Source organism: Morone saxatilis, unplaced genomic scaffold (genome assembly GCF_004916995.1).
Source record: "Morone saxatilis isolate NCDOM2014 unplaced genomic scaffold, NCSU_SB_2.0 Contig16, whole genome shotgun sequence".
Lineage (NCBI taxonomy): Eukaryota > Metazoa > Chordata > Actinopteri > Moronidae > Morone > Morone saxatilis.
In genome coordinates this window covers 8904083-8920830 of record NW_023339718.1, presented here as the reverse complement: position 1 = coordinate 8920830, position 16748 = coordinate 8904083, and the positions used below count along the sequence as shown (strand labels likewise).

Sequence of the window (16748 nt, the reverse complement as noted above, 5' to 3'; positions counted from 1 at the left end):
TTAAGACCAGACAAAGTTGTTTTTAATCTTTTGTAGTGGTGATAATCGTTCCTTTCTTTTTTACAGAATGGCTTCACTCCTTTGCATATTGCTTGTAAAAAGAACCACATGCGCGTGATGGATCTCCTGCTTAAACACTCTGCATCATTAGAGGCTGTGACTGAGGTGAGGCAACAGGACAAAAGGGCTGACAATAACAGCTCATTACTGTATTGAATATGATTGTCATGCAATTGTAATATTATTCTCCTACTCTAAACAGTCGGGCCTGACCCCCTTGCATGTGGCATCATTCATGGGTCATCTCAACATTGTGAAGATCCTGCTGCAGAAAGGAGCTTCCCCCAGCGCCTCCAATGTAGTGAGTTTCCTTCTGAAATCTCAAGACCAGCACAGATAACAGACTCAGCTCTATATTGGTGATGTTGTCATTGTGATACATCTGAGTGTGTGGTTTGTCTTTCTGTGTATGAGTAGAAAGTGGAGACTCCTCTCCATATGGCATCTCGGGCAGGACACTATGAAGTGGCAGAGTTTTTACTGCAGAACTCAGCGCCGGTCGACGCCAAGGCCAAGGTAGAGATTTCACACAATTCACACAATCATGTGATACATTTATGTGTTAATTTAGAAAGTTCAGCAACTAATTCCTGGCAGCTGAAGGAACCAGAGCTTTGTATCCATGTGCTAATTTCCCTCCTACACACCACACCTTCATTTTACTGTTAATGTAACAAGTGTGAGATCATAGTGGAGTCAATAGAGAAGGCAATTTACTGCTGGAGTTTCATGCAGCACCTTAGATTTCTACTACTCTCCCTTCCCTGACCAGGATGACCAAACCCCTCTGCATTGTGCTGCTCGGATGGGACACAAGGAGCTAGTGAAGCTGCTGCTAGAGCACAAAGCCAACCCCAATTCCACCACCACAGCAGGCCACACGCCCCTACACATCGCTGCCCGGGAAGGTCATGTACAAACCGTACGCATCCTATTGGACATGGAGGCTCAGCAGACCAAGATGACTAAGGTAAAGCCAGCCTGCTTACCCTTCGTTGCTTTCTGCTATAACATTTGTATGTCTTGAAGCTGTGAGACCAAATACCTGTGTTCCCCAATCTAATATTGTGTTTCTCCTCGGTGCCTCTGTAGAAAGGCTTCACTCCCCTCCATGTGGCCTCAAAGTACGGCAAGGTGGATGTAGCAGAGCTGTTGTTGGAGAGGGGAGCCAACCCTAATGCTGCTGGGAAGGTAAAAAAAGCATAAAGGGCCTGAAAGTATGGAGAATTAATAAAGCTGTGTTTAATCTGTTGACCAGTCTGGTGAACTTTTGGTTCTGTTTTTGCAGAATGGTCTAACTCCGCTGCATGTTGCCGTACATCACAACAACCTGGATGTTGTTAACTTGCTTGTCAGCAAGGGAGGGTCGCCACACAGTGCTGCCAGGGTGAATAAAAAAGAGAAAAACACATAATTCACACATATTTTACTATCCTTCATATACATATTCATATATACATATATTGTTTCTAACCACAACTCATGTTTGTGCTCCAGAATGGCTACACTGCCCTCCACATAGCATCCAAGCAGAACCAGGTGGAGGTGGCTAACAGCCTGCTGCAGTACGGGGCTTCAGCCAATGCTGAGTCACTGCAGGGAGTCACACCTCTCCACCTGGCCTCGCAGGAAGGAAGGCCCGACATGGTGTCCCTGCTCATCTCCAAACAGGCCAATGTCAACCTTGGAAACAAGGCAAGAAACATATAGATGATTAAAGAATGACTGTTATGGGGCAGGTAGTTTATGTGGTCTATTACTTGGGTTTGATTTATTCTGTGTTTTGCTGTGTTTGACCTTCGTCTTCTGAATCTTGTTGTCCCCAGAGTGGGTTAACCCCACTGCATCTCGTGGCACAGGAAGGACATGTTGGCATCGCAGATATCTTGGTAAAGCAAGGGGCTTCTGTCTACGCTGCCACGCGGGTAAGAACTTTTCAGTGTCATGGCAAACCTATTTTAGTCTGAAAAAAAAAAACATAGCTTGAACTATTCAAGTTGAGAGAGCTTCACTGAGCTGTTGCAGGGTTGTCAGCATCTTATCAGTGTAGAAACTGTTTGTGCCATCCCCTTGACCCATAGCAGATAGTGTCTAAGTAACATGTAGCATAAATAGCCTGATGATCTCATAAGAGAGGGTCATGTTACCATCAATACATGGCTGAACCTCGAGGGGCTCAGATCCCTTCAACTTCCTTGCAGCTTGGAGCAGCTCTACAGTGTATTGACATGGAGCTGTATCAGATTAATAGTTAGTAAGGTTTAATTTATGTGTAGAATTATATAATGTTGTTGTCAATACAACAGCACCACAAACCAAAGATTGACCATAGAGTTGAATAGGACACAGTCATGACCAGATTAGAGCATTTTAAGCTTTACATAGGTGTTAGAATTAGTTTTAGATCTCTTGTACTAGATAAGTGTTATTATTGGTGTTATTGTTTTTGTTCCCATCACGTACACAAGACATAATTGCATCCTCTCTTATTTATTCCTACATTGTAGTCTGAATATAATTTTTTATCACTCCTCTGTTCTCAAAATAATTCTACTGTGTGGATTTGAACCATTAGTTTATGTAATATTCATGAACCATTACATTTCAAATTGGATAAAATCCACATAATGTGTTCAAATTAAAAGGTCATTAAGACACTCAAGTTATGCGACTGCTGTGTATTTTGTGTTTAAGACTTTTTACTATCTTTCTCTCACTGCCAGATGGGTTACACCCCTCTACATGTAGCGTGTCACTATGGCAACATCAAGATGGTGAAGTTCCTCCTGCAGCAACAGGCCAATGTCAACAGCAAAACAAGGGTAAGTGCCTCCCTCTGGTTTTAGATAAAACTACAACAAAATTAGCCAAGGCATGAGTCACGTAGTTACAGTGTGTCTACAGTCTCCATCTTATTCACCAGGAAATACAATTACAGTACATTACACAGTTGAAAGCACAAGTCGTGGCTGCAGCAGGGTTTTTCTAGTTGAAAGCTGTTAACACTAGCCTTTTTATATAATGATTTATTGGAATGGGGGCAATTTACCTCTCTAAAGTGTAATGTAGTGTACAAAAATTGGAGAGACTGGAAGTATTTCATTTCTGGGTCTAAGATGCAGTGTTTCCTGTAGAGGGTGGGAGTAAACATGATTTGCTTTAGAACTGGTGCTTGTCTATTTATATTTATATGATGGTATATTTTTACAGATGTTGTAATTAAGTTGTTCTAAAATGTTGAGTAAGGTTAGATGTAGGGCTATAACTAATGATTATTTTCTTTACTGAGTATTGAGTGATTACTTTTTTTAACGTAAGTCTGTAAAAATGTCAGAAAATACAAAAAGCTGACATATTCAAATAGCTTGTTTTGTCTAAACCCCCAAAATATTTAGTTTATCATTATAAAAGACCACCAAGAGAACCAGCAAATGCTGACATTTGAAAAGCTGGAACCAGTGGATTTCTTAGAGTTTTTGCTTTAAAAAGATGATGATGCTGATTAAGTAATTGTTGTAGTTATATTACAATTAATAATAGACAATTTAACTGATATGCAGGTAGCTTGTTATTTGCCTCACAAGTTTGATATGCATTTTAAGAAAATAAACTGATGTTTGTTACAACTTGGATGAAAAGGGACCAGCTGTACTACATAAATCAGATAAATTAACTTATTAAGATGTATCTTAGATGTGAATTATACATTCAATAAGAACAGATTTAATTTCTCTCTCTTCCAGCTTGGTTACACTCCTCTGCACCAGGCGGCCCAGCAGGGACACACAGACATTGTGACACTGTTGCTGAAGCACGGAGCTCAGCCCAACGAGACAACAACAGTGAGCATGAGCGCATACTTTGTCTTCCACAAAATGATTCATAACGTTTGGTCGTCAGAGATCTGATCCAATCCGCTCCTCTCTGTCTGTTAGAATGGTACTTCAGCCCTGGCCATTGCTAAGAGGTTGGGCTACATCTCTGTGATTGACGTCCTAAAGCTTGTCACTGAGGAGACAGTTTCCATGGTGAGTTCAGAACCGCTACTATCCCCTTCGGATATAGCACTAGCATTATATGGCCATGATTATCACATGGAAGTACTATTAAAGTTTTCACACGCTGTTGTATCTGTAATTGGTTTTTCCTCTTCCTTCTGTGCCCTGCAGACGACCACAGAGAAACATCGCATGAGTTTCCCAGAAACAGTGGATGAGATACTAGACGTGTCTGAGGATGAAGGTAGAGCTATACAATTATTATTTATCATATATATATAACAGTAGGAAACAATGTGTAATCGACTTTGATTATGTTACCTACCTACCTGTAAATATCACTTCCTGTCTATCAGGCTGATTTTATAATGTTTGAGCTGGTCACGTACATTTTTTTTCCAATTCCTTTTTTGCTTTTTGCCCTTTTTTAGGAATTGCACAGCTAACATTAGGTATGAATGTCTCTTTCTTTCTTTGTGCGGCATTCATAGGTCGTTGTAATAAAATGTTGCTCCATTTCAAGCTCACTCTCCTTCTTTATCTCCCTGCCTTTCTCTCTCTCTTTCTCTCTCGTTCCTTCTGTAGTGGTGCTCACTGTGATGGTGGCTCTGGTTTCTCATTGGCATGCACCCATAACACCCATGTCTGTAACCTTTATACGTCCCTTCAATAACACCCTCATTCTCTAACTCTCCAATTCCCTTTTTTTCCTCCATGTTAGGATGGCAGTCCTTGTTTTTACAGTCACAGCCAGTGCATATAGATTACATGTTATTAATCAAATTTAATAAATATTTGGTTAAAAAATAAATAATTTTTAAAGCGAGCTTAGCAGTTCATACTGGAGTGGTGCTTTTCATCGCTTTGAGTGTCTGTAGTTGTGGTTGCATTTAAATCTGGTCTGCATTGTGGTGTCGATCATGTTCTGCATCATTTTCTGCTGTATTGTGTTCCTGCTGTGTGAACTGTGTTTTTGTTGTCTGCAATAAGTCCGAGGGGAATACATTTTTGTGTTAACATTGGATCACATGACTCTGATAGGAGTCACACATAATGATGAACCCACAGAGAATTATAACATGGCTTATAGCGACTGTCACCATTGCTAGCAACACTACTTTTTTGATTCATTCTCGCTGCTCTCAGACTGTTTTGGTCACAACAATCAGCCGTTTTCTGTGAAAAACCTCTAGAAACCAGAGGTGCCAAAAGTACACACATTCTTTACTCAAGTAGAAATACAGATACTCCAGTAAAAGTAAGGAAATTGTGATTTGACTAAAAACTATGCATTTTCCCTTAATTACGACTAATTATGACTATTGTCATTACACTATTTATAAGAAAAAAGATTAGACAGACTATATAGACAGCTTTATTCATTATTAGATACACAAGCAAAAAAACGTATTCAAATAAATTTCCCACTATACCCTACCTTCCCAGCACCAAACAGTAGGCCGACAAAGTTAGTTTGTGAGCATAGTGTAGAATTTAGCAGCTAAACAGCCAGATAAGTCCCTCAGGAGTTGGTGTAGAGCAAAAACGTAGCTAAAAGCAGAGTGGATATTGGATTTATGTTCATCTAGTGGCCAGAAATATGACTCAAAATAAATAATAATGTTTGCTCCGTTGCTGGATGTGTAAATAAGCAACTGTTTTCTAACAAGTTCACCATATCAACTTAACAGTGATAATATGTGAGCTCACAGATCACAACATCTTTCTTCTGCTCAAAGAACACACACACACTGCAGGTTTAACTTTTAATGCCTGAAGTTTACCACGCCACGGACGATGATGTCAGAGGACATTATGTCTGATATTTTTAGTCCCTTGATAATTCAACTGACAGCTTGTCACCGTTGCTCTAAATATAGAAAGTAGCCGAGTCGCTGTCTTAAAGACACATCTCATATCCGGAATGGTGAAATGATATCGGCAGGTTATCTGATTCACACGCTTGCATATGGTGACACTTTGCCTACGCGATGTGGCACACATGCATGGTACACAAAGACCAGAACATGAGCTGTCTCATATGAACCTGTGGGAAACACACTCACAGAGTCAAACATAGTGTAATGACACCTACGACATCACTTTGGCTCTGGACCGCATACAGACACCCACTCACACAAGCTGTGCTGATACGGCCACAAATTAATAACCACAGGGAACACTCACTTTTGTGGCTGGTGAATTCTTGAACATTACTGCGTGTTTTGAGGGGTAAGTAACCAAAAACCCATCTCTGCTCACATGAAGATATACTGTATGTTCACAGGAGAGTAGAGAGCAGCTTGTAGTTTTGTCATCGTGTGTTGTAGTGGCCTGATGCTGTTCTGTCTCTGTGTTTGTATTCATGTGTTTTAGAGTAAATCTCCTCATGCATCACTCTCTGAGGCAGCTGATGTCTAAAACTTCCAGTTCAATAACTGTTTATTCACTAGACAACACATTTTCTGGAATGAAAAAATGCTGATGCATGCTCTCCCCAGAGCCACATTCCTAATGCTTTTGTCTCTAACTGAGGAACTCCAGACCACATTTATAAAGTGTCCTCTCTTGTTTTGATGTAGTAATGTTTAGGGGTTCTGAATCAAAAGTGTTGGATTTACCAATCTGAGACTATAGATAATTACAGTCATCTGCTGTTTCTGGCACTCTGTTAGAAGTGGCTGCATTTAATTTTTTTTTTTTTTTTATCGATTAGCAGTAAGTGTTCAGAGCATCGTCACTTATGTCTCATCTCACCAGTCTAACCCCTGAATCACAGAGCCATCTTCTAAACCGTGGGTTATCCTGTTGTTGTCTAACCCTTCTGGTTATTCATCTTGTTCTTTTCTTTCTCTCTTTCTCTTGTGCTGTTTCATCAACCTGACCTCGGTCTGTTCGCTCTCTTTGGCATGTTGTTCTCTGAAGGAGAGGAGCTCTTGGGGACAGAAGGGGCCAGGTACATGAAGATGGATGACATGAAAGACCATGATGACGATTTCCTCTCCCCCAAGAAATCACTGGAGTACGAGAGAGGGCTGGGCACAGCGTAAGGGGGGCTGGGTGGGGAAGCAGGCGAGACAGCCAAGCTGGTAGCCACACACTAATCGGTGGATGGATAGAGGGGGATGCACCATAGACACTCACTAAACACCAGGGATGAGCACTTGGGAGGAGATCTAGCAAAACTTCTTCAATCTGACTTGTGTTTTGCTCTTTTCATACAGGAATTACTCGCCAGCCATTCCCAGGATCCCCCGAGTCTCTCCGGAGACCGTTATACTGAAAGAACATGAGATAGATCAGGTACTGTACAGAAAACCAAGAATAAGATACTCCACCTACTGTACCCCAACTATTTAGTATTGTACTACCATACAGTTGGGGTACAAAGAAGAATGCATCACAGGCAGAGATAACCTGATTTTTAGTACTATGGGAATCGCTGGATCCTTCATTTCCCGGAATGCAACTTAATATCGTCATTCATTAGACCATCCTTAACTGGTAAATTCCTATGTCTTTCAAACTTGACGTCCCCAGTTTGCAATGCAGGGTTTCCATTATAAATTTCTAGTCTCCAAGCACAAAAAATTATACTTTTTGGTGACTTTCTTTCAAAGCTTGTAACATGATGCAGTTATTGTAGTTTCACCTTTTTTGTCACATGATATTGTGAGAAATGAGAATCCCTCCTCAGCTGTCTTTTGAAGGTTAATGATATAGCCTCTCCATAACTAAAAAAATAAAAATAGCACTTAAAAAATGAGTACAGAGGAATAATCTTTCATCATAGCCCTATCAATATCACATTATAAAGATGGTAGTGTAAGTAATACACTTTTGGGTTCATATAAAACATTATGCTAAACAGTGTTCTTTTGAGAATGTCATAAACATTTTGTCTTTTTGTCTGTTGTAGCAACACACTCCACTTCCACTGCCCAAAGAATATGATGATGACTCACTGATTCCCAGCAGCCCAGCGACTGAGACATCAGACAATGTCAGCCCAGTCGCTAGTCCCATACACACAGGGTCAGCAGAAGAAAACGTTAAATTTAATTTAATCTCCATTTAAATTGCTGATCTGGCAGCTAATTGTCACAATCTTTGTCCAATAACAGGTTCCTGGTCAGTTTTATGGTAGATGCTCGGGGCGGCTCAATGCGAGGCAGCAGGCATAACGGTCTGCGTGTCATCATACCTCCGCGCACCTGTGCGGCACCCACCCGCATCACCTGCCGCCTGGTGAAGCCGCAGAAGCTGACCAGCCCCCCTCCACTGGTGGAAGGAGAGGGGCTGGCCAGCAGGATCATCTCCCTAGGTCCAGCCAGCATGCAGTTCCTGGGGTGAGGAAGCAACTGAAACTGCAAATAGTCAAGATGTTTTTTGTTTCTTCTAAATGCACAAAAATATGTATTTACAGTCAGTAACAGTTATTGCATTTGATAATAGATAATAGATTTGATGATAAAATTGCAATACCCAGTGGAAAATTGTGTTTTCTATTAATATTATGAGTTCCTACAATAGTAGAATATCTATTTCTATATATTTCTTGTAAATAATAATTACTACTACAATTACATTTGCTAATGTATAATTCCACGTGTGTTTTCTGGCAGACCGGTGATTGTGGAAATCCCCCATTTTGCTGCTCTGGGTCGCGGTGACCGGGAGCTTGTGGTGCTGAGGAGCGAGAATGGCTCAGTCTGGAAAGAACATCGCAATCGCTACGGTGACGAGGTGCTAGAGACAATTCTCAACGGGATGGATGAGGGTAAGAGTTTAGTGCATCAGTCTCAGCCTGACGCTCAAACATGTCACTGGATGGTACCGCTTCTTGCTAATTTAAACCTTCTCTCATCTTCTCAGACCTAGAAAGTCAAGAGGAGCTCGGGAAGAAGCGAATCCGTCGCATCATATCCACCGACTTCCCCCTTTACTTTGCTGTTGTATCTCGAGTCCAGCAAGAGAGCGACCTGATTGGACCGGAGGGAGGTTCGCTGACAAGTAAACTGGTGCCACTGGTCCAGGCCACATTTCCTGAGACGGCAGTCACCAAACGAGTTCGCCTGGGGCTGCAGGTGAGATGGGACACTGAGGAGAAGGAAGGAGAAGAAAGACAGAATCGTTAATGCCTGTGTTGCCTGAATAAAAGCATGTTGGATGTACTTTGATTGATCTTGGAATGACCTGATCATATCATCGCTTGTGCCAAGTTATCCTGATTTAGTTTTCTGTTGTTTGTTTGTTTTGTTTTCACATTTTTAGAGGACCTTTTTGCCTTTTATTTCCAATAGTGCATGCACTTTGCACCTTTATACAACTGTGGATTGCTCATATATGCTGATATGTTATTGTTTGTTTTTCTCACTCATGTATTTATGTCACTAGCAAAGCCCTGTATTTAGTATATTTAACACATTCATTTGAGATATCTAAGTACAGTAAGTCAAACATTATTTGATAGGAAATTGCCTGTATTCTTGTTATAGCCATGAAAGACTGTGTCTGAATTTTATCTTATTGTCCAGTGATTTTGGTATCATGAATGTCAGGAAAATGTGCTAAAAGGCCTTTTTTTTTAGAAGAACTGAAGTGTTTCCCCGCACTAAAAGAGGTGACACCCGAGCACCTGAGCTTTTAGCCCCTTTTTGTGTGTACAGCTACACTTCTCAAGTCTTCAAGTACACAGACACACCAAAGAAAATACAGTAAATACCTGTCTTAAAGAGGACATATTTATAAGGATCCTATGAAATGGGCACTTTTCTGCTCAAATTCCATGTTTCTACTCGTCTAATCAAATCAAACCGGCTTTCCGGATTTAGCCCTCACTGTCCTGCCCTAACATCTTGTTTCAAAAGCAAACATCAAAGCAAGGAATTAATGATATTGTATCATTTAATTTGCTGTGAGCTGTCGGATCAGAATCAGACATTTGGGGATGTGATTTTTTTTAATATGGTTAAATTGCAGATTATATTCTCTAAAGGCAACTGTCCAATCATCAATCAGAAGATTTTATGTCTTTTGGCAGAGTGATACTTCTCAAAAAGTGCATAAAATGTGATATTTTTTTCCTTCATAAGCAGTGGATAAGTTCAATTTAGCTGATTTGGGATTTTAAGGTTCCATTTGCATGTGATTTCATTTTGACAGGTTGAATATACCCGCTGTTTTGCAGTGTGTTCTTTCTCCTGATAAGATTTCATTCCAGTTCAAGACTGTGATTGCATTAATTCCTATTTTTAACGAAATTCTAATCCTTTATAATTCTAGTCCTTTATGGATATGTAGTTCAGCAGTTTATGAAATTATCAGATGGGAATTTATCATTCCAATGTGAGAATATGTTTCAGTAAACCAAAATGAAAAGTAGATACAGTGTGAATGGACCCTCTAAACATGAATGGATTTATTTATTAAGCTAAATATGTCTTGTAAACTAACATGCTACCAAACATGCCATAACTTGCTGAAAATAGTGAATGTAACTGAATGTAAAAGTAAAATAGACATATATAGTTTTATTTGAACACTTTCATCATTTTAGGATCTATTTAACAGAAATGTTGCTGTAGTAATCATGTCATGAATGGCCTTGTGAAAAACCACAGTGCCTTTTTTTCTTTGATATCCATTTTGTATTAATGATTGTAAAAGCTTCATGTTAACACATATTGTTTGCAATAAAAAAGAGTTATTAAGTCCTACAACCAAGTTGTGTTGCTATTGTCTTTTCCATATGTGTTTTATTCACTGTGGACTTCTCTCTCTCTTTTTCCTCATCATTAATTTTTCCCTATTCAATTGTCCTCTCTTTTACCCTTTTTCCTCATCCATTGTCTCATAATCCACCTCCCATTATCTCAACCTGCTATCATGTTATTTTTAAAATATCCATTTCCTGTTCATATGTCTCCCTCTTTGTATAATTTTCCTTTTTTCTACCATATCATCAAACCTGTGCTTGTGTTACGTACCACCTTGCTCCATCATTTACTTTCAACCTCAGGCTCAGCCAGTTCCAGATGAGCTGGTTGCAAAGCTGCTGGGTAACCAGGCAAACTTTAGCCCTGTGGTCACTGTGGAGCCTCGGCGGCGCAAGTTTCACCGACCAATCGGCCTGCGTATACCCCTGCCTCCATCCTGGAAGGAGAGCCCACGAGACTCTGGGGAGGGTGACACCACCAGTCTGCGTTTGCTTTGCTCTGTCATAGGTACTGCATGCCATGACTGGGAGTTGTGTGGGTGGGCGAGTAAGTGTGTGTGCGTTTGTGTCGACAGGAGTGGTTTGCTTGAATGGCAAGAAAAGAGTTATGGGGAGAAATGGCTGATTTTCTGTAGTGAAATATGTTAGTGCCAGGGATGGATAAAAAAGTTTTTGTTCTTATTTTGTACAAACACTGACACCATGAGACTGAGCTAGATTAACCAGCTTGCCCCCTCTCATCCTGTTTGATTCCCAGGTGGCACAGCCCCAGCCCAATGGGAAGACATTACTGGCACCACCAAGCTTATGTATGCGAATGACTGTGCCAGTTTTACAACCAATGTTTCAGCACGGTAAGTTCAGAAGTCAACATGTACCAAATAACAGCCATCATACTATAAAACTAAGGATAATGTAAGCCTTTAAATGTGATTAAGAATAGAGTGTGATTACATGTCATTACTTCCTCTCAGATTCTGGCTCGCAGACTGTCCTCGGACAGCTGAGGCCGTCTCCTTTGCCAACCTGCTCTACAGAGAGCTTTCAGCTGTACCCTACATGGCCAAGTTTGTGGTGTTTGCAAAAATGAATGAGTTGCGTGAAGGCCGCCTGCGCTGCTACTGCATGACTGATGATAAGATGGACAAAACCCTGGAGCAACATGAGAATTTCACAGAGGTGGCTCGCAGCAGAGACATAGAGGTCAGTTTTATGTTAAGTATAGTATTTAGAACAGTGTAGATTCAGTACTGGAAGTTTGTTGAATAGATTGGGGAACTCAGGTCCTGCCGAGGCCGTTCTTTCCACTTTGGCTAATGCCTGTTTCACATTGTGCAGGTGATGGAGGGAATGCCGCTTAACCTGGAGTGTTCAGGGAATCTCGTGCCAGTGAGGAAGGCCACCCAGCAGCCTCGCTGCTTTAGCTTCCAGGCCTTCAGAGATAACCGACTTCCTGTCTCTGTTAAGGTGTTAGCATTTACTACTTTTTCACCGTTACAAATCAGTTTTATATTGTTTGTCACTCACTGTTACACCACCAGCTCTATCCCTGCTCTGTGTGTCTTCATTGCTTTCCTTGTGTGTGTTAAGGTGAGAGACAGCAGTAAAGAGCCGACTGGATTTCTATCTTTCCTGCGTAAGTCCACCAAGTATGAGGACAGCCAACATGTGCTCTGTAACCTCAACATTAGCATGCCTCCATGTATCAAGGTAAAGCTCTCTAAGTTATCTTACATTAACGAGACACATGCTGAGTATTTAATTGCAGTCATTTTTCTTGAGATGACAGACTTCGATGTTATTTGCTTATGACTAGCAGATTGTTGGGAGTGAAGACCGGAGGCGAACTCTGACCCCGCTGGCTTTAAGGGAAAGATACAGTGCCCTAAATGAACCTGCTATGGGTATGAGGCTCTCATGGTTGCACTCTCCCACTTAAATGATCATACCTTCTTTCTTATGACGATATAATAATGTAAGGCACAGTATGACAGCATTTCTATTTTTTCCATATACAGAATATATGAGCGTTGCAATGCAGAGATGATCTCAACTTAACATTAAACAGAGTCAACTGGTTAATTGTCAGTTCTGGTCTGGTTTGTGCAGCATCGATGAGTGCCATGGAGAGGACAGAGCTGAAGATGGCTGTGATTGCAGAACAGCTGGGATTGAGCTGGGCTGGTAAGTGGACAAGAATATACTGAATCTGTTTTTATTTGCTGTAAACCTCCCATGTTTACCTTATGTCTGACAAGCTTGCCTAGCTCGCTGCTGATTAAACAAAGTTATAACATGGCAATCAGTCAGTGAAACTAATTATTTTCTGTTTTCCTGCCAAGAGCCATAGCTTTGTGACAGACATTGGATAGAGCCACTGTGAAGCTGTGTGCCATCTCAAGAAAAGACTGTGTATGCTATAACAGTATGACTCATAGGTGAAATGATATAAATATTTCCTTCATTTATTTGATCTTCTCTGACTCATTTTCTACACAGAGTTGGCGCGCGAGCTTCAGCTCAGCGTGGATGACATCAATAAGATCCGTGTGGAGAATCCGAACTCACTGCTGGAGCAGAGCTCTGCACTGCTCAACCTGTGGGCCACCCGCGAGGGCAAGAGGGCAAAGAGTGAGTATATAAGATCTGAGATTGCATTACATTTTTCTTATCCTCTCTTACCTTTATTTACCCTAGTTTCTGCCTCTTTCACCCAGTCAGATGTCAAAGTCAGATTCTTCCTGCAATGTAATGGCATTGCTGTTTGAACCCCTCTTATCCTTCTCTTTTTCTTTGTCTCTCCTTCACATGTCTTCACTGCAGTGGAGAGCTTGTACGCAGCCCTGAAGAGTATTGATCGTATGGATATAGTCAACATGTTGGAGGGCCAGCCGCCTCAGCCCGCAAGACAGGGCTCCCGTGATCTCAGCAGACGCCGAAACAACGAGAGAGAGCACCTCTCCCCTGGTATGACCAATGGTAAGTTCCCCTTCCCAAATCCCACAATGCAGCCCCTTCCCCATGTCCCTTTTGCCTTGACCCCGAGCCACCTTCCCAATAAACATACCTCCTAATTCTCTTAAATCCCCCGAAGGCAAAGTAAAGTCTGTTTCCTTATGAATTCTCTCTGTTGTCCCCATGTCTATTCCCTGTTGTGTATGAAAGCTGCCACAAACATCAAACTTTTGCAGGACTTTACCCCAGCAACATGCAGAGGGACTCAGGACACTCCTACTGTACTACAACCTCTGTAGTGCCACTGTGTATTCATTCAGTGTGATGGAAAGTAGTATTCAGAAAAGTATGATTAAATGATGAATCTCCAGAGTTTGCAAGCATCCCTTTACTGAAAAGCCTTTGAGCAAAACACTCCACATAAAGTTAAACTTAGGTATCATTAATAGTTATAGTTTAATTAGTGTTATTATTGTTGTCATTGTTGTTGTTTTGAGTTCTCATGTCAAAGAACTAGATCAGTCAGTTAAATATGATTTACTAGTAGAGATTTTATCACCCATTATTAATTTAGAGACATTTTAGTGTGATATTTTGTCTATAAAACAACACATTGTCATACATGATCAGTCCACATAGATCATACTGTAAGTATAGCCTAGCTTAACTGACCTCCTTATCAATTGTCAGTCCTCAGTCTTTTACTCCTTTTCCTCATGGTTTCCTTCACACATGCATACCCTACATCTTATTGACTCCATTTTCACCTCAGGACTGGCGTGTGCTCCCCTTCTTACTGGGACTGGCTTCTCCTCTCTGTATCCAGTGCAGACGATGAGTCAGTCCGACAGGTGACAGGTCCTACTTTGTGAAAACTGGAGCAATACTCAGAGATGTAATAATGCATACAAATATGACCATGAGGGTCAAAGGGTGAAAAGGGAGACGCTCAGATCACAGCTGCAGTGAATCTGATAACCGTGTATCTGTCTTGTCTGTCTATCTGTCTGGCTACCTGCCTCCCAAAGGCCGTTCCTGCTTTGATGTTCGGCAAAAAAACGCGGTGGCGCTTTGAATACCTCGGTATTGTGTGTTCTGATAACCTCACACTGATCACAGTGACAGTTTTCAAGAGGTTTATGACTGACTGTCTGGATTAAGTACATTCTAAAGTCACAGTGACCAAGTGCAGCACAAAACCTGACCTTTAAGGCAATAAATAAAATGAGACATGGAATAAAATGGCCGGATAACTTGAAAAATAATCCTATATATTAATAAAGCAGGCAATAAAGTTAAAAGTAAATCTGTAAATGTTCCAAAAATAAAAACTGTGGTGGACAGTGAGGGATACAATTTGTACATGCATTTTCTTTTTCCTTGTGCATTTATTAATTTTCTGTTTATTTATTTCTCAATTTGTTTCACAGGTTAATTTATTCATTTCATATTAAAGGAGTAGTTTGACATTTTAAGAAATAGGCCTTGGCTTTCTTGCCAAAGGTTGGATGCGAAGTTCAGTACTACTTTCATGTCTATATAGTAAATATGAAGCTACCTCAAGCAGCTGGTTACCTTAGCCTAAAGACTGGAAACGGTGGGAAATAGCTAGCCTTGCTCCGTCCAAGCTCTGTTTTTGTCTTTGTTTGTAACTTCCTGGAGTCTCTGCTGGATTCCTGGCAATAAATTGCTGTTTTCAGACATAAGTTTTATACAGAGTAAATAAAACACATGTAGAGTTATAATTAGTTAACTTTAAAGGTTCCAGTAGGTGGATTTTTTAACCTCTCCAGCTGTTTTCAGTCTTTATCCTAACCAAAGCTTACCAGCTGCTAACGGTTGCTTCATATTTGCTATACAAATTTGATAGTGGCATCATTATTCTCATCTCGGCAACAAAAGCAAACTACTGAATTGTCAGGTTATGTCCTCCATATAAAATAAGCCTATTTCTTATTATTATCAAAATTTCTGAAGTGGTTTTAAAGAAAAAGCTGAAAGAATTTTCGCTAGAATAGAGGATTCAGTTTTACCGCGGCCTTTATTCTATCTTTCTCTATCTTTACCTGTCTTTCTGTAGTATTTTTCTTATCAGTTTTCCTTCATAGTTCTAGTGCACCTCTATTGTAGGTAGGCAGATTTCTATGGTTTATTTAAGATAATTAGAATTAGAAGTAGTAGAAAAAATAATTAGATCATTATTGAGTGAGACCTCTTCTTTTAGACTTTTATAAGGGGACATTTAAGTTCTCTCTGCCTGTGGTTGCATGGGAAGTAGTTTGAGTCTCTTTAGGGCTAATGTTGGTGCACTGAATGTCCTTTTGGGAGCCCTGTTTTCATTCCCTGTGAACCTGTCCCTCTCTCTGTGTTTCTCTGGACATGTCATCTGCAGCCTAGCCGTCCTACTCTTCCTCCTTCTCACTCCTCTCCGAACTCTGACCTCATGCCGACCTCATGTTGACCTCTGACCCATATCTTTTATTTTTTTGCGACTAGTCGTGCATTTTTTTTTTTTGTGCTCTTGAAAACCCCACCTTTTTAAGTGTCCGCTCTGTGACCAATACCCCTCACACAGACTGTGTACTCAGCACCCACTGGGAGGGGGGAGGTGACCCTCGCTCTCTCTCTCTCGCTGTTTCTGTCTGTGACCATCACCCTATTTTATATTCCTATTCCTCTCTTGCTGTCCTTGTTTTCTCTTTTTCCCACTCTATCGTTTCCCTATTTTCCCATCCCTTCTTTCCCTGCCCTCCTGCCTGTCTGCATGTGCATGAGGCTGACTTTCATCACTCATCTCCCCCCCGTGTTTGCATGGAGACACTGGGATAAGGGGAAGGAGTAACGCTTGCTTATCGGAGATGACGAATCAAACACTGCATTTGCACCTAATGCTGCTTGACTGACAGACATATATCTTTGCACGGCATGCATACTGAGAATGACCCTAAAGTCTGTCTCTGTTCCTCCTCAGTGATCTGTCCCATGGGGGTTAAAAAAAGGCCACAAACCTTTTTTTT

The 16748-nt window shown here is 40.9% G+C and overlaps 1 protein-coding gene across 1 annotated transcript in view; it reads left to right on the top strand.

The window, feature by feature from the left end:
* ank1a (ankyrin 1, erythrocytic a) overlaps positions 1 to 16748 on the top strand; it is a 41849-nt gene that overhangs the window by 12296 nt on the left and 12805 nt on the right. The window contains exons 11-38 of the mRNA XM_035657832.1: positions 67 to 165; positions 263 to 361; positions 478 to 576; positions 833 to 1030; positions 1153 to 1251; positions 1349 to 1447; positions 1558 to 1755; positions 1887 to 1985; positions 2784 to 2882; positions 3804 to 3902; positions 3996 to 4088; positions 4230 to 4302; positions 4490 to 4510; positions 6984 to 7104; positions 7283 to 7361; positions 7978 to 8093; positions 8183 to 8407; positions 8684 to 8838; positions 8934 to 9145; positions 11080 to 11284; positions 11534 to 11630; positions 11751 to 11979; positions 12115 to 12243; positions 12367 to 12486; positions 12596 to 12680; positions 12886 to 12960; positions 13276 to 13407; positions 13600 to 13755. Of these exons, the coding sequence (XP_035513725.1) occupies positions 67 to 165; positions 263 to 361; positions 478 to 576; positions 833 to 1030; positions 1153 to 1251; positions 1349 to 1447; positions 1558 to 1755; positions 1887 to 1985; positions 2784 to 2882; positions 3804 to 3902; positions 3996 to 4088; positions 4230 to 4302; positions 4490 to 4510; positions 6984 to 7104; positions 7283 to 7361; positions 7978 to 8093; positions 8183 to 8407; positions 8684 to 8838; positions 8934 to 9145; positions 11080 to 11284; positions 11534 to 11630; positions 11751 to 11979; positions 12115 to 12243; positions 12367 to 12486; positions 12596 to 12680; positions 12886 to 12960; positions 13276 to 13407; positions 13600 to 13755 (3511 nt within the window). The remainder of the gene's footprint in view (positions 1 to 66; positions 166 to 262; positions 362 to 477; positions 577 to 832; positions 1031 to 1152; positions 1252 to 1348; positions 1448 to 1557; positions 1756 to 1886; positions 1986 to 2783; positions 2883 to 3803; positions 3903 to 3995; positions 4089 to 4229; positions 4303 to 4489; positions 4511 to 6983; positions 7105 to 7282; positions 7362 to 7977; positions 8094 to 8182; positions 8408 to 8683; positions 8839 to 8933; positions 9146 to 11079; positions 11285 to 11533; positions 11631 to 11750; positions 11980 to 12114; positions 12244 to 12366; positions 12487 to 12595; positions 12681 to 12885; positions 12961 to 13275; positions 13408 to 13599; positions 13756 to 16748) is intronic.